This window comes from Pseudophryne corroboree, chromosome 3 (genome assembly GCF_028390025.1).
Source record: "Pseudophryne corroboree isolate aPseCor3 chromosome 3, aPseCor3.hap2, whole genome shotgun sequence".
In the NCBI taxonomy this organism is placed as follows: domain Eukaryota; kingdom Metazoa; phylum Chordata; class Amphibia; order Anura; family Myobatrachidae; genus Pseudophryne; species Pseudophryne corroboree.
In genome coordinates, this window is record NC_086446.1 from 90,368,601 (window position 1) to 90,381,038 (window position 12,438).

The following is a 12,438-nucleotide window of genomic DNA, read 5'->3' on the forward strand; positions in this document are numbered from 1 at the left end:
CCATGCTAACCAAACTTGATGAGGAACAGCAACAACTGAACCAACAACAAGTAACAGTGCATGAAACCACGAAGCACTGGGTGGGCGCCCAGCATCCTCTACGAACTACAAGAAAAGGATTTACCGGTAGGTAATTAAAATCCTATTTTCCCTTACGTTCTAGAGGATACTGGGGTCCATTTAGTACCATGGGGGATATACCACAGCTCCCAAACCGGATGGGAGAGTGCTGAGGTTCCTGCAGAACTGATTGACCAAACTGAAGGTCCTCAGAGGCCAAGGCATCGAACTTCTAGAACTTCACAAACGTGTTCAAACCAGACCAAGTAGCAGCTCGGCATAACCGCAAAGCCGCTACACCACTGGCAGCCGCCCAGGAAGAACCCACCGACCCTGTGGCGTGGGCCTGAATAGAAGTCGGCGGTGGCAATGCTGCCGAAGAGTAATCCTGTTGGATAGTCAGACGGATCCAACAAGCAATGGACTGTTTTGAAGCAGGACATCCAATCTTAGTAGCGTCGTAGAGGACAAAAAGCGAGTCAGTCTGTGACAAGCAGTCGTCGACGTAAATCTTCAAAGCCCGAACCACGTCCAGGGACTTTGGAGTAACCGATGTGTCAGACACCACCGGAACCACAATCGGCTGATTTATGTGAAAAGCAGACACCACTTTCTGCAAAAACTGTGGTCGAGTTCTGAGCTCCGCCCTATTCTTGTGAAATATCAGATAAGGGCTCTTACAGGATAGGGCCCCCAATTCCGACACACGCCTCACAGAGGCCAATGCCAGCAACAAGACAGTCTACCACGTTAAGAATTTCAAGTCCACCCTATGTAAATGTTCAAACCAATCCGATTGGAGAAAGGTCAGGACCACATTGAGATCCCATGGAGCCGTGTGAGGGACAAAGGGTGGCCGAACGCAAATGACACCTTTTAAGAATGTCTGTACCTCCGGAATCACAGCCAACTGTCTATGGAAGAATATGGACAAGGCTGATATCTAAACTGTGATGGAGCCTAACCATAAGCCCATATCCTTGCCTGTCTGTAAGAAGAGCAGGAAACGGCCAAGTTGAAATTACACAGTAGAATATTTTCTACCCTCACACCAAGAAAAAATATTTCTTCCAGATTCGGTGGTAATGTTTCAACGTGACCACCTTTCGGGCCTGGACCATAGTCAAGACTACCCTGTAGGGAAGTACTTTTCTGGCTAGAATCTCCCTCTCAACTTCCATGCCATTAAACGTAGCCGCAGAAAGTCTGGATAGATGAACGGCCCTTGCTGGAAAAGATCTTTTCGAAGTGGCAGAGGCCAGGCCTCGTCGAGGGAAATGGTTAGGAGGTCCTCATACCAGGCTCAACGAGGCCAATCAGAATTGCTTCAACACATTCCTTTATGAGTCTTTTTAGAACTCTGTGAATGAGTGGAATTGGAAGGAAGAGATATATGAACTGGTGAGTCCACGGTGCCGTCAGAGTGTCCACCGCTGTAGCCTGCGGATCCCTCGTCCTGAAACAGTAGCGACACAGCTTCTTGTTGAGCCGAGAAGCCATCATGTCTATCAGCAGTCAACCCCACCAATGAAGTGGTGCAAGGTGGGGGAATGGAGTGACAGTGCTGCCTGCACCAGAGCTGTAACTAGACATTTTGGTGCCCTTTGGCAGAAAGCGAATTGGTGCTCCACCTCTCAGATTTCAAACTATAGGCAGTGCCGCAAAAAATAGGATTTTGGTACTTACCGGTAAATCCTTTTCTCCTAGTCCGTAGAGGATGCTGGGGACTCCAAAAGGACCATGGGGTATAGACGGGATCCGCAGGAGCTTGGGCACACTTAAAAGACTTAATCTGGGTGTGAACTGGCTCCTCCCTCTATGCCCCTCCTCCAGACCTCAGTTATAGGAACTGTGCCCAGGAGAGACGGACATTTAGAGGAAAAGATTTTTGTTTAAACTAAGGGCTACAAACATACCAGCCCACACCACAAACATACCGTACAACCGGAGTAACTTTAAACCAGATAACAGTATGAATTAACACCAGCAACAAGCTGAAACAAGAAATACACAACCCGTGTATAAATTAATTTAACCAGCCAGAAAACACTGCAAGTAATAGTCCGCACTGGGACGGGCGCCCAGCATCCTCTACGGACTAGGAGAAAAGGATTTACCGGTAAGTACCAAAATCCTATTTTCTCTTACGTCCTAGAGGATGCTGGGGACTCCAAAAGGACCATGGGGATTATACCAAAGCTCCAGAACGGGCGGGAGAGTGCGGACGACTCTGCAGCACCGACTGAGCAATCGCAAGGTGCTCATCGGCCAGGGTATCAAACTTATAGAACTTAGCAAAAGTGTTTGAACCCGACCAAGTAGCTGCTCGGCAAAGCTGTAACGCCGAGACGCCTCGGGCAGCCGCCCAAGATGAGCCCACTTTCCTGGTAGAATGGGTTTTTACTGACTTTGGCACCGGTAGTCCGGCCAAAGAATGAGCCTGCTGAATCGTACTACAAATCCAGTGTGCAATAGACTGTTTTGAAGCAGGATGACCAATTTTGTTGGAAGCATACAAGACAAACAGTGCCTCAGTTTTCCTAGCAACAGCTGTCCTAGTGACGTAGATCTTCAACGCTCTTACAACATCCAGAGATTTCGGAATCGCCACAGCTTCCGTAGCCACTGGGACCACAATAGGTTGGTTAATGTGAAATGAAGAAACCACCTTCGGCAGAAATTGTTGACGAGTCCTCAATTCCGCCCTATCCGAATGAAAAATCAAGTACGGGCTCTTATGAGACAAGGCCGCCAACTCTGACACCCGCCTGGCAGACGCCAGTGCCAATAGCATAACTACCTTCCAAGTGAGAAATTTAAACTCAACCTTATGCAAAGGTTCAAACCAGGAAGACATGAGAAACCGTAAGACTACATCAAGGTCCCATGGAGCTACAAGAGGCACAAACGGAGGGTTGATATGCATTACTCCTTGCACAAAACTCTGAACCTCTGGGTTGACAGCTAATTCTTTTTGAAAGAAAATAGACAAAGCCGAAATATGCACTTTGATGGAACCCAATTTCAGGCCTGCATCTACTCCCGCCTGTAAAAAGTGGAGAAAGCGACCCAAGTGAAAATCTTCCGCAGGAGCCATTTTAGACTCACACCAGGAAACATACTTTCTCCAAATATGGTGATAATGCTTCGCCGTAACCTCCTTCCTAGCCTTAATGAGAGTTGGAATGACCTCCCTGGGAATACCCTTACGAGCTAAGATCTGGCGCTCAACCTCCATGCCGTCAAACGCAGGCGCGGTAAGTCTGGAAACACGCATGGACCCTGCAACAACAGGTCCTCTCTTAGAGGAAACGGCCAAGGATCTTCCACCAGTAATTCCTGAAGATCCGGGTACCAGGCCCTTCTTGGCCAATCTGGAACGACGAGAATCGCCTGAACCGTTGCTCGTCGAATGATCCCCAGTACCTTTGGAATGAGAGGAAGTGGAGGGAACACATACACCGACTGGAAAACCCACGGAGACACCAGGGCGTCCACTGCACTGGCTTGGGGGTCCCTTGACCTGGAACAATACCTCGGGAGCTTCTTGTTGAGATGAGACGCCATCATGTCGATCAACGGAATTCCTCAACGTTTTGTCACCTCTGCAAATACCTCTTGGTGAAGAGCCCACTCTCCCGGATGGAGATCGTGTCTGCTGAGGAAATCTGCTTCCCAGTTGTCCACTCCCGGTAAGAAGACTGCTGACAGGGCGCTCACGTGTTGTTCCGCCCAGCGAAGGATTCTTGTGGCCTCCGCCATTGCCGCTCTGCTCCTTGTTCCGCCTTGACGGTTTATATGCGCCACCGCTGTGATGTTGTCTGACTGTACCAGGACAGGTCGACCCTGAAGAAGGCTTCTTGCTTGCAGCAGGCCGTTGTAAATGGCTCTTAACTCGAGAACATTTATGTGGAGACAGGCTTCCTGGAGCGACCATTTCCCCTGGAAGTTTCTTCCTTGGGTGACTGCGCCCCAGCCCCGGAGACTTGCATCTGTTGTTAGAAGCACCCAATCCTGGATACCAAACCGGCGTCCCCCTAGGAGGTGATGATCTTGTAGCCACGACAGCAGAGAAATTCTGGCTCTGGGAGATAGACTTATCTTCCGGTGCATGTGCAGGTGAGACCCAGACCATTTGCTCAGCAAGTCCCACTGAAACACCCGGGCATGAAATCTGCCAAATGGAATGGCTTCGTACGCCGCAATCATCTTCCCCAGAACTCGAGTACAGTGATGGATTAACACACTCGTCGGCCTCAGAAGTTCCCTGACCATCGCCTGCAGTTCCAGAGCCTTTTCTTCTGGAAGAAATACTTTCTGTAAATCCGTGTCCAGAATTATGCCCAGAAAAGGCAGCCGAGTGGTCAGAATCAACTGAGATTTTGGCAAATTGAGTACCCAACCGTGCTGTCGTAGAACCGACAGTGACAAATCTACACTTCTCAGCAACCGTTCCTTGGACCTCGACTTTATCAGGAGATCGTCCAAGTACGGGATAATTGTAACCCCTTGTTTGCGAAGGAGAACCATAATTTCCGCCATGACTGTTGAGACGGGATGCCATCATGTCCACCTGTGGCAGTTCCCATCGATTTGTAATCTGAGTGAAGACTTCGTGATGAAGTCCCCACTCTCCCGGGTGGAGGTCGTGCCTGCTGAGGAAGTCTGCTTCCCAGTTGTCCACTCCCGGAATGAACACTGCTGACAGTGCTTGCACGTGATTCTAAGAATCCTGGTGGCTTCCGCCATCGCCACTCTACTTCATGTGCCGCCCTGGCGGTTTACATGAGCCACTGCGGTGATGTTGTCTGACTGAATCAGCACCGGTTGGTTTCGAAGCAGAGGCTCCGCTTGACTCAGGGCGTTGTATATGGTCCTTAGTTCCAGGATATTTATGTGCAGACAAGCCTCCTGACTTGACCACAACCCTTGCAAGTTTCTTCCCTGAGTGACTGCCCCCCATCCTCGGAGGCTCGCATCCGTGGTCACCAGGACCCAGTCCTGTATGCCGAACCTGCGGCCCTCGAGAAGGTGAGCACTCTGCAGCCACCACAGAAGAGACACCCTGGCCCTCGGGGACAGGGTGATCAGCCGATGCATCTGAAGATGCGATCCGGACCACTTGTCCAATAGATCCCACTGACAGATCCTCGCATGGAACCTGCCAAAGGGAATGGCTTCGTACGATGCCACCATCTTTCCCAGGACTCGCGTGCAGTGATGCACCGACACTTGTTTCGGTTTTAAGAGGTCTCTGACTAGAGTCACGAGCTCCTGAGCCTTCTCCGCCGGGAGAAACACCTTCTTCTGGTCTGTGTCCAGAATCATGCCCAGAAAGGGCAGACGCGTCGTAGGAATCAGCTGCGACTTTGGGATATTCAGAATCCAGCCATGCTGCTGCAACACTTCCTGAGCGTGTGCTACGCTGATCAGCAACTGCTCTCTGGACCTCGCCTTTATGAGGAGATCGTCCAAGTATGGGATAACTGTGACTCCTTGCTTTCTCAGGATCACCATCATTTCTGCCATTACCTTGGTAAATATTCTCGGTGCCGTGGAGAGCCCAAACGGCAACGTCTGGAATTGGTAATGACAGTCCTGTACCACAAATCTGAGGTACTCCTGATGAGGTGGATAAATGGGGACATGCAAGTAAGCATCCTTGATGTCCAGAGACACCATAAAATCCCCCTCTTCCAGGCTTGCAATGACCGCTCTGAGCGATTCCATTTTGAACCTGAATCTTTTCAGATAAGTGTTCAGGGACTTTAAATTCAATATGGGTCTGACCGAACAGTCCGGTTTCGGTACCACAAACATTGTGGAATAGTATCCCCTTCCCTGTTGAAGGAGGGGAACCTTGACCACCACCTGCTGGAGATATAACTTGTGAATTGCCGCTAACACTACTTCCCTTTCCATGGGGGAAGCTGGCAGGGCCGATTTGAGGTAACGGTGAGAGGGCATCACTTCGAATTCCAGCTTGTATCCCTGAGACACAATCTGTATAGCCCAGGGATCCACCTGTGAGCAAACCCACTGGTGGCTGAAATTTCGGAGACGCGCCCCCACCGCTCCTGACTCCACCTGTGGAGCCCCAGCGTCATGCGGTGGATTTAGTGGAAGCCGGGGAGGACTTCTGTTCCTGGGAACTAGCTGTATGGTGCAGCTTCTTTCCTCTACCCCTGCCTCTGGCAAGAAAGGATGCACCTCTGACTTTCTTGCTTCTTTGTGAACGAAAGGACTGCATTTGGTAATACGGTGCTTTCTTAGGCTGTGAGGGAATATATGGCAAAAAATTTGACTTCCCAACCGTAGCTGTGGAAACTAGGTCCAAGAGACCGTCCCCAAACAATTCCTCACCCTTGTAAGGTAAAACCTCCATGTGCTTTTTGGAGTCGGCATCACCTGTCCATTGCCGAGTCCACAGGACCCTTCTGGCAGAAATTGACATTGCATTTATTCTAAAGCCCAGTAGGCAAATGTCCCTCTGGGCATCCCTCATATATAGGACAGCGTCTTTTATATGCCCCAGGGTCAGTAAAATGGTATCCTTGTCTAAAGGTATCCAGTTCCTCAGACAGATTATCTGTCTATGCTGCTACAGCACTACACATCCAGGCCGACGCAATTGCCGGCCTCAGTAGAGTACCTGAATGTGTATAAACAGACTTCAGGATACTTTCCTGCTTCCTATCGGCAGGATCCTTTAGGGAGGCCGTATCCTGTGACGGCAGGGCCACCTTCTTAGATAAGCGTGTCAGAGCTTTATCTACCCTAGGGGAGGATTCCCAGCGCACCCTGTCCGTTGGCGGGAAAGGGTACGCCATAAGTAACCTTTTGGAAATCAGCACTTTCCTATTGGGGGAATCCCACGCTTTTTCACATAACTCATTTAACTCATGTGAAGGGGGAAAAGTCACCTCTTGCTTTTTCTCCCCATACATATAAACCCTCTTGTCAGGGACAGGGTTTACCTCTGATATGTGCAATACATCCTTCATTGCTATAATCATGTATCGGATGGCTTTAGCCATTTTAGGCTGCAATTTTGCATCATCGTCATCGACACTGGAGTCAGAATCCGTGTCGATATCTGTGTCAACAATTTTGGATAGTGGGCGCTTCTGAGACCCTGACGGCCTCTGCGCTGTAGGATCAGGCATGGGCTGAGACCCCGACTGTCCCAAGGCATCAGCTTTATCCAACCTTTTATGCAAGGAGTTTACATTATCATTTAACACCTTCCACATATCCACCCAATCAGGTGTCGGCGCCGTCGGCGGAGACACGTCATTCATCTGCACCTGCTCTGCCTCCACATAGCCCTCCTCGTCAAACATGTCGACACACGCGTACCGACACACCATACACACAGGGGATGCTCTATAGGAGGACAGGACCCCCACAAGGCCTTTTGGAGAGACAGAGAGAGAGTATGCCAGCACACACCCCAGCGCTATATGACCCAGGAATCACACAGTAACTTAGTGTTTACCCAGTAGCTGCTGTATATAGGATTAAAGCGCTAAATTTATGTGCCCCCCCCCCCTCTCTTTGTACCCTCTTTCTACAGTGAGTCTGCAGGGGAGAGCCTGGGGAGCTTCCTCTCAGCGGAGCTGTGGAGAGAAAATGGCGCTGGTGAGTGCTGAGGAAGAAGACCCTGCCCCCTCAGCGGCGGGCTTCTGTCCCGCGATTTTGAGTAAAATTAATGGCGGGGGCTCATGCATAATACAGTGCCCAGCTGTATATATGCTGCTTTTTTGCCAGGAGGTAATCAATTGCTGCCCAGGGCGCCCCTTCCCCCCTGCGCCCTGCACCCTACAGTGACCGGAGTGTGTGGGTTAGTGTGGAGTGCTGTGCGCTACCTCATATGAAGACAGGAGTTTTCTGCCGCCGATTTTGACGTCTTCTTGCTTCAACCCGCCGGCTTCGGTCTTCTGGTTCTGCGAGGGGGACGGCGGAACGGACGACCAAGGTTAGGTTCCTGTGTTCGATCCCTCTGGAGCTAATGGTGTCCAGTAGCCTAAGAACCGCAACCTAGCCGCAGTTAGTAGGTTTGCTTCTCTCCCCTCAGTCCCACGTAGCAGAGTCTGTTGCCAGCAGAAGCTCTCTGAAAATAAAAAACCTAACTAAAATACTTTCTTATTAGCAAGCTCAGGAGAGCTCACTAAAATGCACCCAGCTCTGTCCGGGCACAGATTCTAACTGGAGGAGGGGCATAGAGGGAGGAGCCAGTGCACACCAGTAGTACTAAATCTTTCTTAGAGTGCCCAGTCTCCTGCGGAGCCCGTCTATTCCCCATGGTCCATACGGAGTCCCCAGCATCCACTAGGACGTTAGAGAAAAAGGGTTTACGTACATTTCTGAAGTATCGTTTATATGGACACCCCCCCGCCCATCTCCTTACGTTTCCCTATTGTTCTATTACAGTTTTGTTCTGAATTGTAAAGTGCAAAGAAATATGCAGGGGTTATATGAGTAACTGCTACTAATATGTGGTATATACAGTTGATTATATAAATTATTATGCAGTTGTGTATAGGTCATATATCTTTTTAATCTAAACTACCTATCAGGTCAGACTCGATAAGTCAAGTTGTTCTTATCTGCTATCAAACTCTATGTAGCTAACACATATCTATACGTCTGTCTCTTTCATATATATATATATATATATATATTTATCTCATATCCATCTATCTATCTGGCCAGACTAGACGGGCCAAGTGGTTCTTATCTTCCGACAAATTTATGTTTCTATCAGTATGTCCAGTTCCGAGATAAGACTTGTTAGTACAAAGCAAACATCTACAGTAATTTATATTTAATTGTAATAGACCCAGAAGGTTTACGGATGGCCCTTATGTTTAGGAGGATAATAATCTCTTACCCGGTGATGATGCCTGGCGATCCTCCACCTTTACTTCCCGTTGGGCATATCTGATCTTAAGTAGCCTCTGCAGATAAGAAAAAAAAAAAAAGAATATACTGAGGAACGTGTTACCATAGCCGTGGCCCTTTGTCCACCTTCGCCCAATATAACACATGATAAATCCCTAACTATGCTGCAACAGTATCTGTCCTACCTGATACTCCTGTGGGGTACTCTGACCATCCTCTGTGCAGTCCTGGGAGTAATAGAGCCTGGGTGGTCTGGGACATCTCTCTGGTGTATTTCTCCTGCTAGATTCGTCTGTAGAGAACATAGGTAAAGCAATTAACGCCTAGGTTTAATTGGTGCGCATATAAGACGTGCACAATAAAAACGTTTTCCTTTTGTCCCTTTAAATGTGTCTTCTCCACCCCATAATCCAGTGGCGGATCCAGAGAGGGTGACGGGGGCAATTTATCATAAGGGATGTAGTCAAGTGACCGGCGGTCGGAGATCCCGGCGGTCAGCACACTGACACCGGGATCCCGCCCACCAGGAGGGGGTCCAGGGTTATTCCCACTCGTGGGTGTCCACGACAACCATAGAGTGGGAATAGAACCTTCAGCGAGCCCGCAAGGAGCTTTGATGCGCTCGCTTCCCTGCCAGCCGGGATCCCGACCACCGGTCACCTGACCCAAACCCTATCAGAACCCTACCCCCTCCTGCACTATGGTGAGTTAGTGAGCAGTGCCATCCGCCAATCAGTGTGCTACCGCGGCTACACAATGACTGGCTGCTCCTGAGGAGCACAAACCTAATTTTCATGTCGACCTTTTGACCCTGTCGACCTTTTTAACTGTTTACCTTTTTCATGTCGACCGAATGTCTGTCTAACATATGGTGTCTATCTATTGACTGTCTAATTAGACACTGTCTATCATCCGAATACCACCACCAATACCCCGTTCCCATTGCCATTGCCGGGTCACAACTGGGAACTGGATACGGGTCCTTCCCGGGTGTGACCCGGCATTGGACCTGTGCAATGTGAACGGGGTGGCATCCTGACCTGGCTATATGCCGAGTCGGGTTGCCATCCGGGGGCGGGGCCAGAGGCGGAATCAGGGGCGGAGGCGGCACTGGACATCATCTCCAGCACCGCCTCTCCCTTTGCTGTGAACGGGTCCCGACTCGCATCGACCCAGGGAACCCGTTCACACTGCGCCTGACCCGGTAATTCAGCAGTGACCCGGCAAAATACCGGGTAGATACCGGATTTTTGGTGCAGTGTGAACGGGGTATAATAGGTTGAACTCGATGGACAAATCGTCTTTTTTCAACCTCAGAAACGATGTTACTATGTAGGACGGGCAGAATGGTGATATAAAAGCTAATCTTGAATTATTGGAAAATTAATTCATTTTTATTCGATTTCTCAAGGTCTGCCTTATATTTTGAACCAGGTGTCCTCATGTTATGTACTACTGATGTTGCCCAATCAAAAGTTCTTTACGTCCTCTATGGTGTTTCAGAAAAATAAGGATTAGGTGACCTGCTGCCAAGATTGTTCGCGTCACATGCGAGTTCTGCTCCTCCCGTCGTACAGCTCGGTCTGTGGGACTTCCAGCATGCTTATAAGTCACTCTAGAACATTACTCAGTACATTAGGAGGATAATAATCTTTTACCCGGTGATGATGCCTGGCAATCCTCCACCTTTACTTCCCGTTGGGCATATCTGATCTTAAGTAGACTCTGCAGATAAGAAAACAAAACAAAAAAAAGAATATACTGAGGAACGTGTGACCATAGCCGTGGCCCTTTGGCCCCCTTCGCCCAATATAACACATGATAAATTCCTAACTATGTTGCAACAGTATCTGTCCTACCTGATACTCCTGTGGGGTACTCTGACCATCCTCTGTGCAGTCCTGGGAGTAATAGAGCCTGGGTGGTCTGGGACATCTCTCTGGTGTATATCTCTTGCTAGATTCATCTGTAGAGAACATAGGTAAATAAGAATTTACTTACCGATAATTCTATTTCTCGGAGTCCGTAGTGGATGCTGGGGTTCCTGAAAGGACCATGGGGAATAGCGGCTCCGCAGGAGACAGGGCACAAAAAAGTAAAGCTTTTACCAGATCAGGTGGTGTGCACTGGCTCCTCCCCCCATGACCCTCCTCCAGACTCCAGTTAGGTACTGTGCCCGGACGAGCGTACACAATAAGGGAGGCAATTTGAATCCCGGGTAAGACTCATACCAGCCACACCAATCACACCGTACAACTTGTGATCTAAACCCAGTTAACAGTATGATAACAGAAAGAGCCTCTTAAAGATGGCTCCTTAACAATATAACCCGAATTTGTTAACAATAACTATGTACAGTATTGCAGATAATCCGCACTTGGGATGGGCGCCCAGCATCCACTACGGACTCCGAGAAATAGAATTATCGGTAAGTAAATTCTTATTTTCTCTATCGTCCTAAGTGGATGCTGGGGTTCCTGAAAGGACCATGGGGATTATACCAAAGCTCCCAAACGGGCGGGAGAGTGCGGATGACTCTGCAGCACCGAATGAGAGAATTCCAAGTCCTCTTTTGCCAGGGTATCAAATTTGTAGAATTTTACAAACGTGTTTTCCCCCGACCACGTAGCTGCTCGGCAGAATTGTAATGCCGAGACCCCTCGGGCAGCCGCCCAAGATGAGCCCACCTTCCTTGTGGAATGGGCCTTAACAGATTTAGGCTGTGGCAGGCCTGCCACAGAATGAGCAAGTTGAATTGTGTTACAAATCCAACGAGCAATCGTCTGCTTAGAAGCAGGGGCACCCAACTTGTTGGGTGCATATAGTATCAACAGCGAGTCAGATTTTCTGACTTCAGCCGTCCTTGAAATGTATATTTTTAAGGCTCTGACAACGTCCAACAACTTGGAGTCCTCCAAGTCGCCAGTGGCCGCAGGCACCACAATAGGTTGGTTCAGGTGAAACGCTGATACCACCTTAGGGAGAAAATGCGGACGAGTCCTCAGTTCTGCCCTATCCGAATGGAAGATTAGATAAGGGCTTTTATAAGATAAAGCCGCCAATTCAGATACTCTCCTGGCGGAAGCCAGGGCCAGTAACATAGTCACTTTCCATGTGAGATATTTAAAATCCACCTTTTTCAATGGTTCAAACCAATGGGATTTGAGGAAATCTAAAACTACATTTAGATCCCACGGTGCCACCGGAGGCACCACAGGAGGCTGTATATGCAGTACTCCTTTAACAAAAGTCTGTACCTCAGGAACTGAGGCCAATTCTTTTTGGAAGAATATTGACAGGGCCGAAATTTGAACCTTAATAGATCTCAATTTGAGACCCATAGACAATCCTGATTGTAGGAAATGTAGGAAACGACCCAGTTGAAATTCCTCCGTCGGAACACTCCGATCCTCGCACCACGCGACATATTTTCGCCAAATGCGGTGATAATGTTTCGCGGTGACTTCCTTCCTT

The 12,438-nt window shown here is 49.0% G+C and overlaps 1 protein-coding gene across 4 annotated transcripts in view; it reads right to left on the minus strand.

The window, feature by feature from the left end:
- LOC135054829 (zinc finger protein 260-like) overlaps positions 1-12,438 on the minus strand; it is an 85,383-nt gene that overhangs the window by 50,970 nt on the left and 21,975 nt on the right. For all 4 annotated transcript variants that reach the window (XM_063958213.1, XM_063958211.1, XM_063958210.1 and 1 more), the window contains exons 3-6: positions 10,824-10,930; positions 10,623-10,689; positions 9,150-9,256; positions 8,954-9,020 (exon numbers count right to left, since the gene is read on the minus strand). In XM_063958213.1, the coding sequence (XP_063814283.1) occupies positions 8,954-9,020; positions 9,150-9,256; positions 10,623-10,689; positions 10,824-10,930 (348 nt within the window). The remainder of the gene's footprint in view (positions 1-8,953; positions 9,021-9,149; positions 9,257-10,622; positions 10,690-10,823; positions 10,931-12,438) is intronic.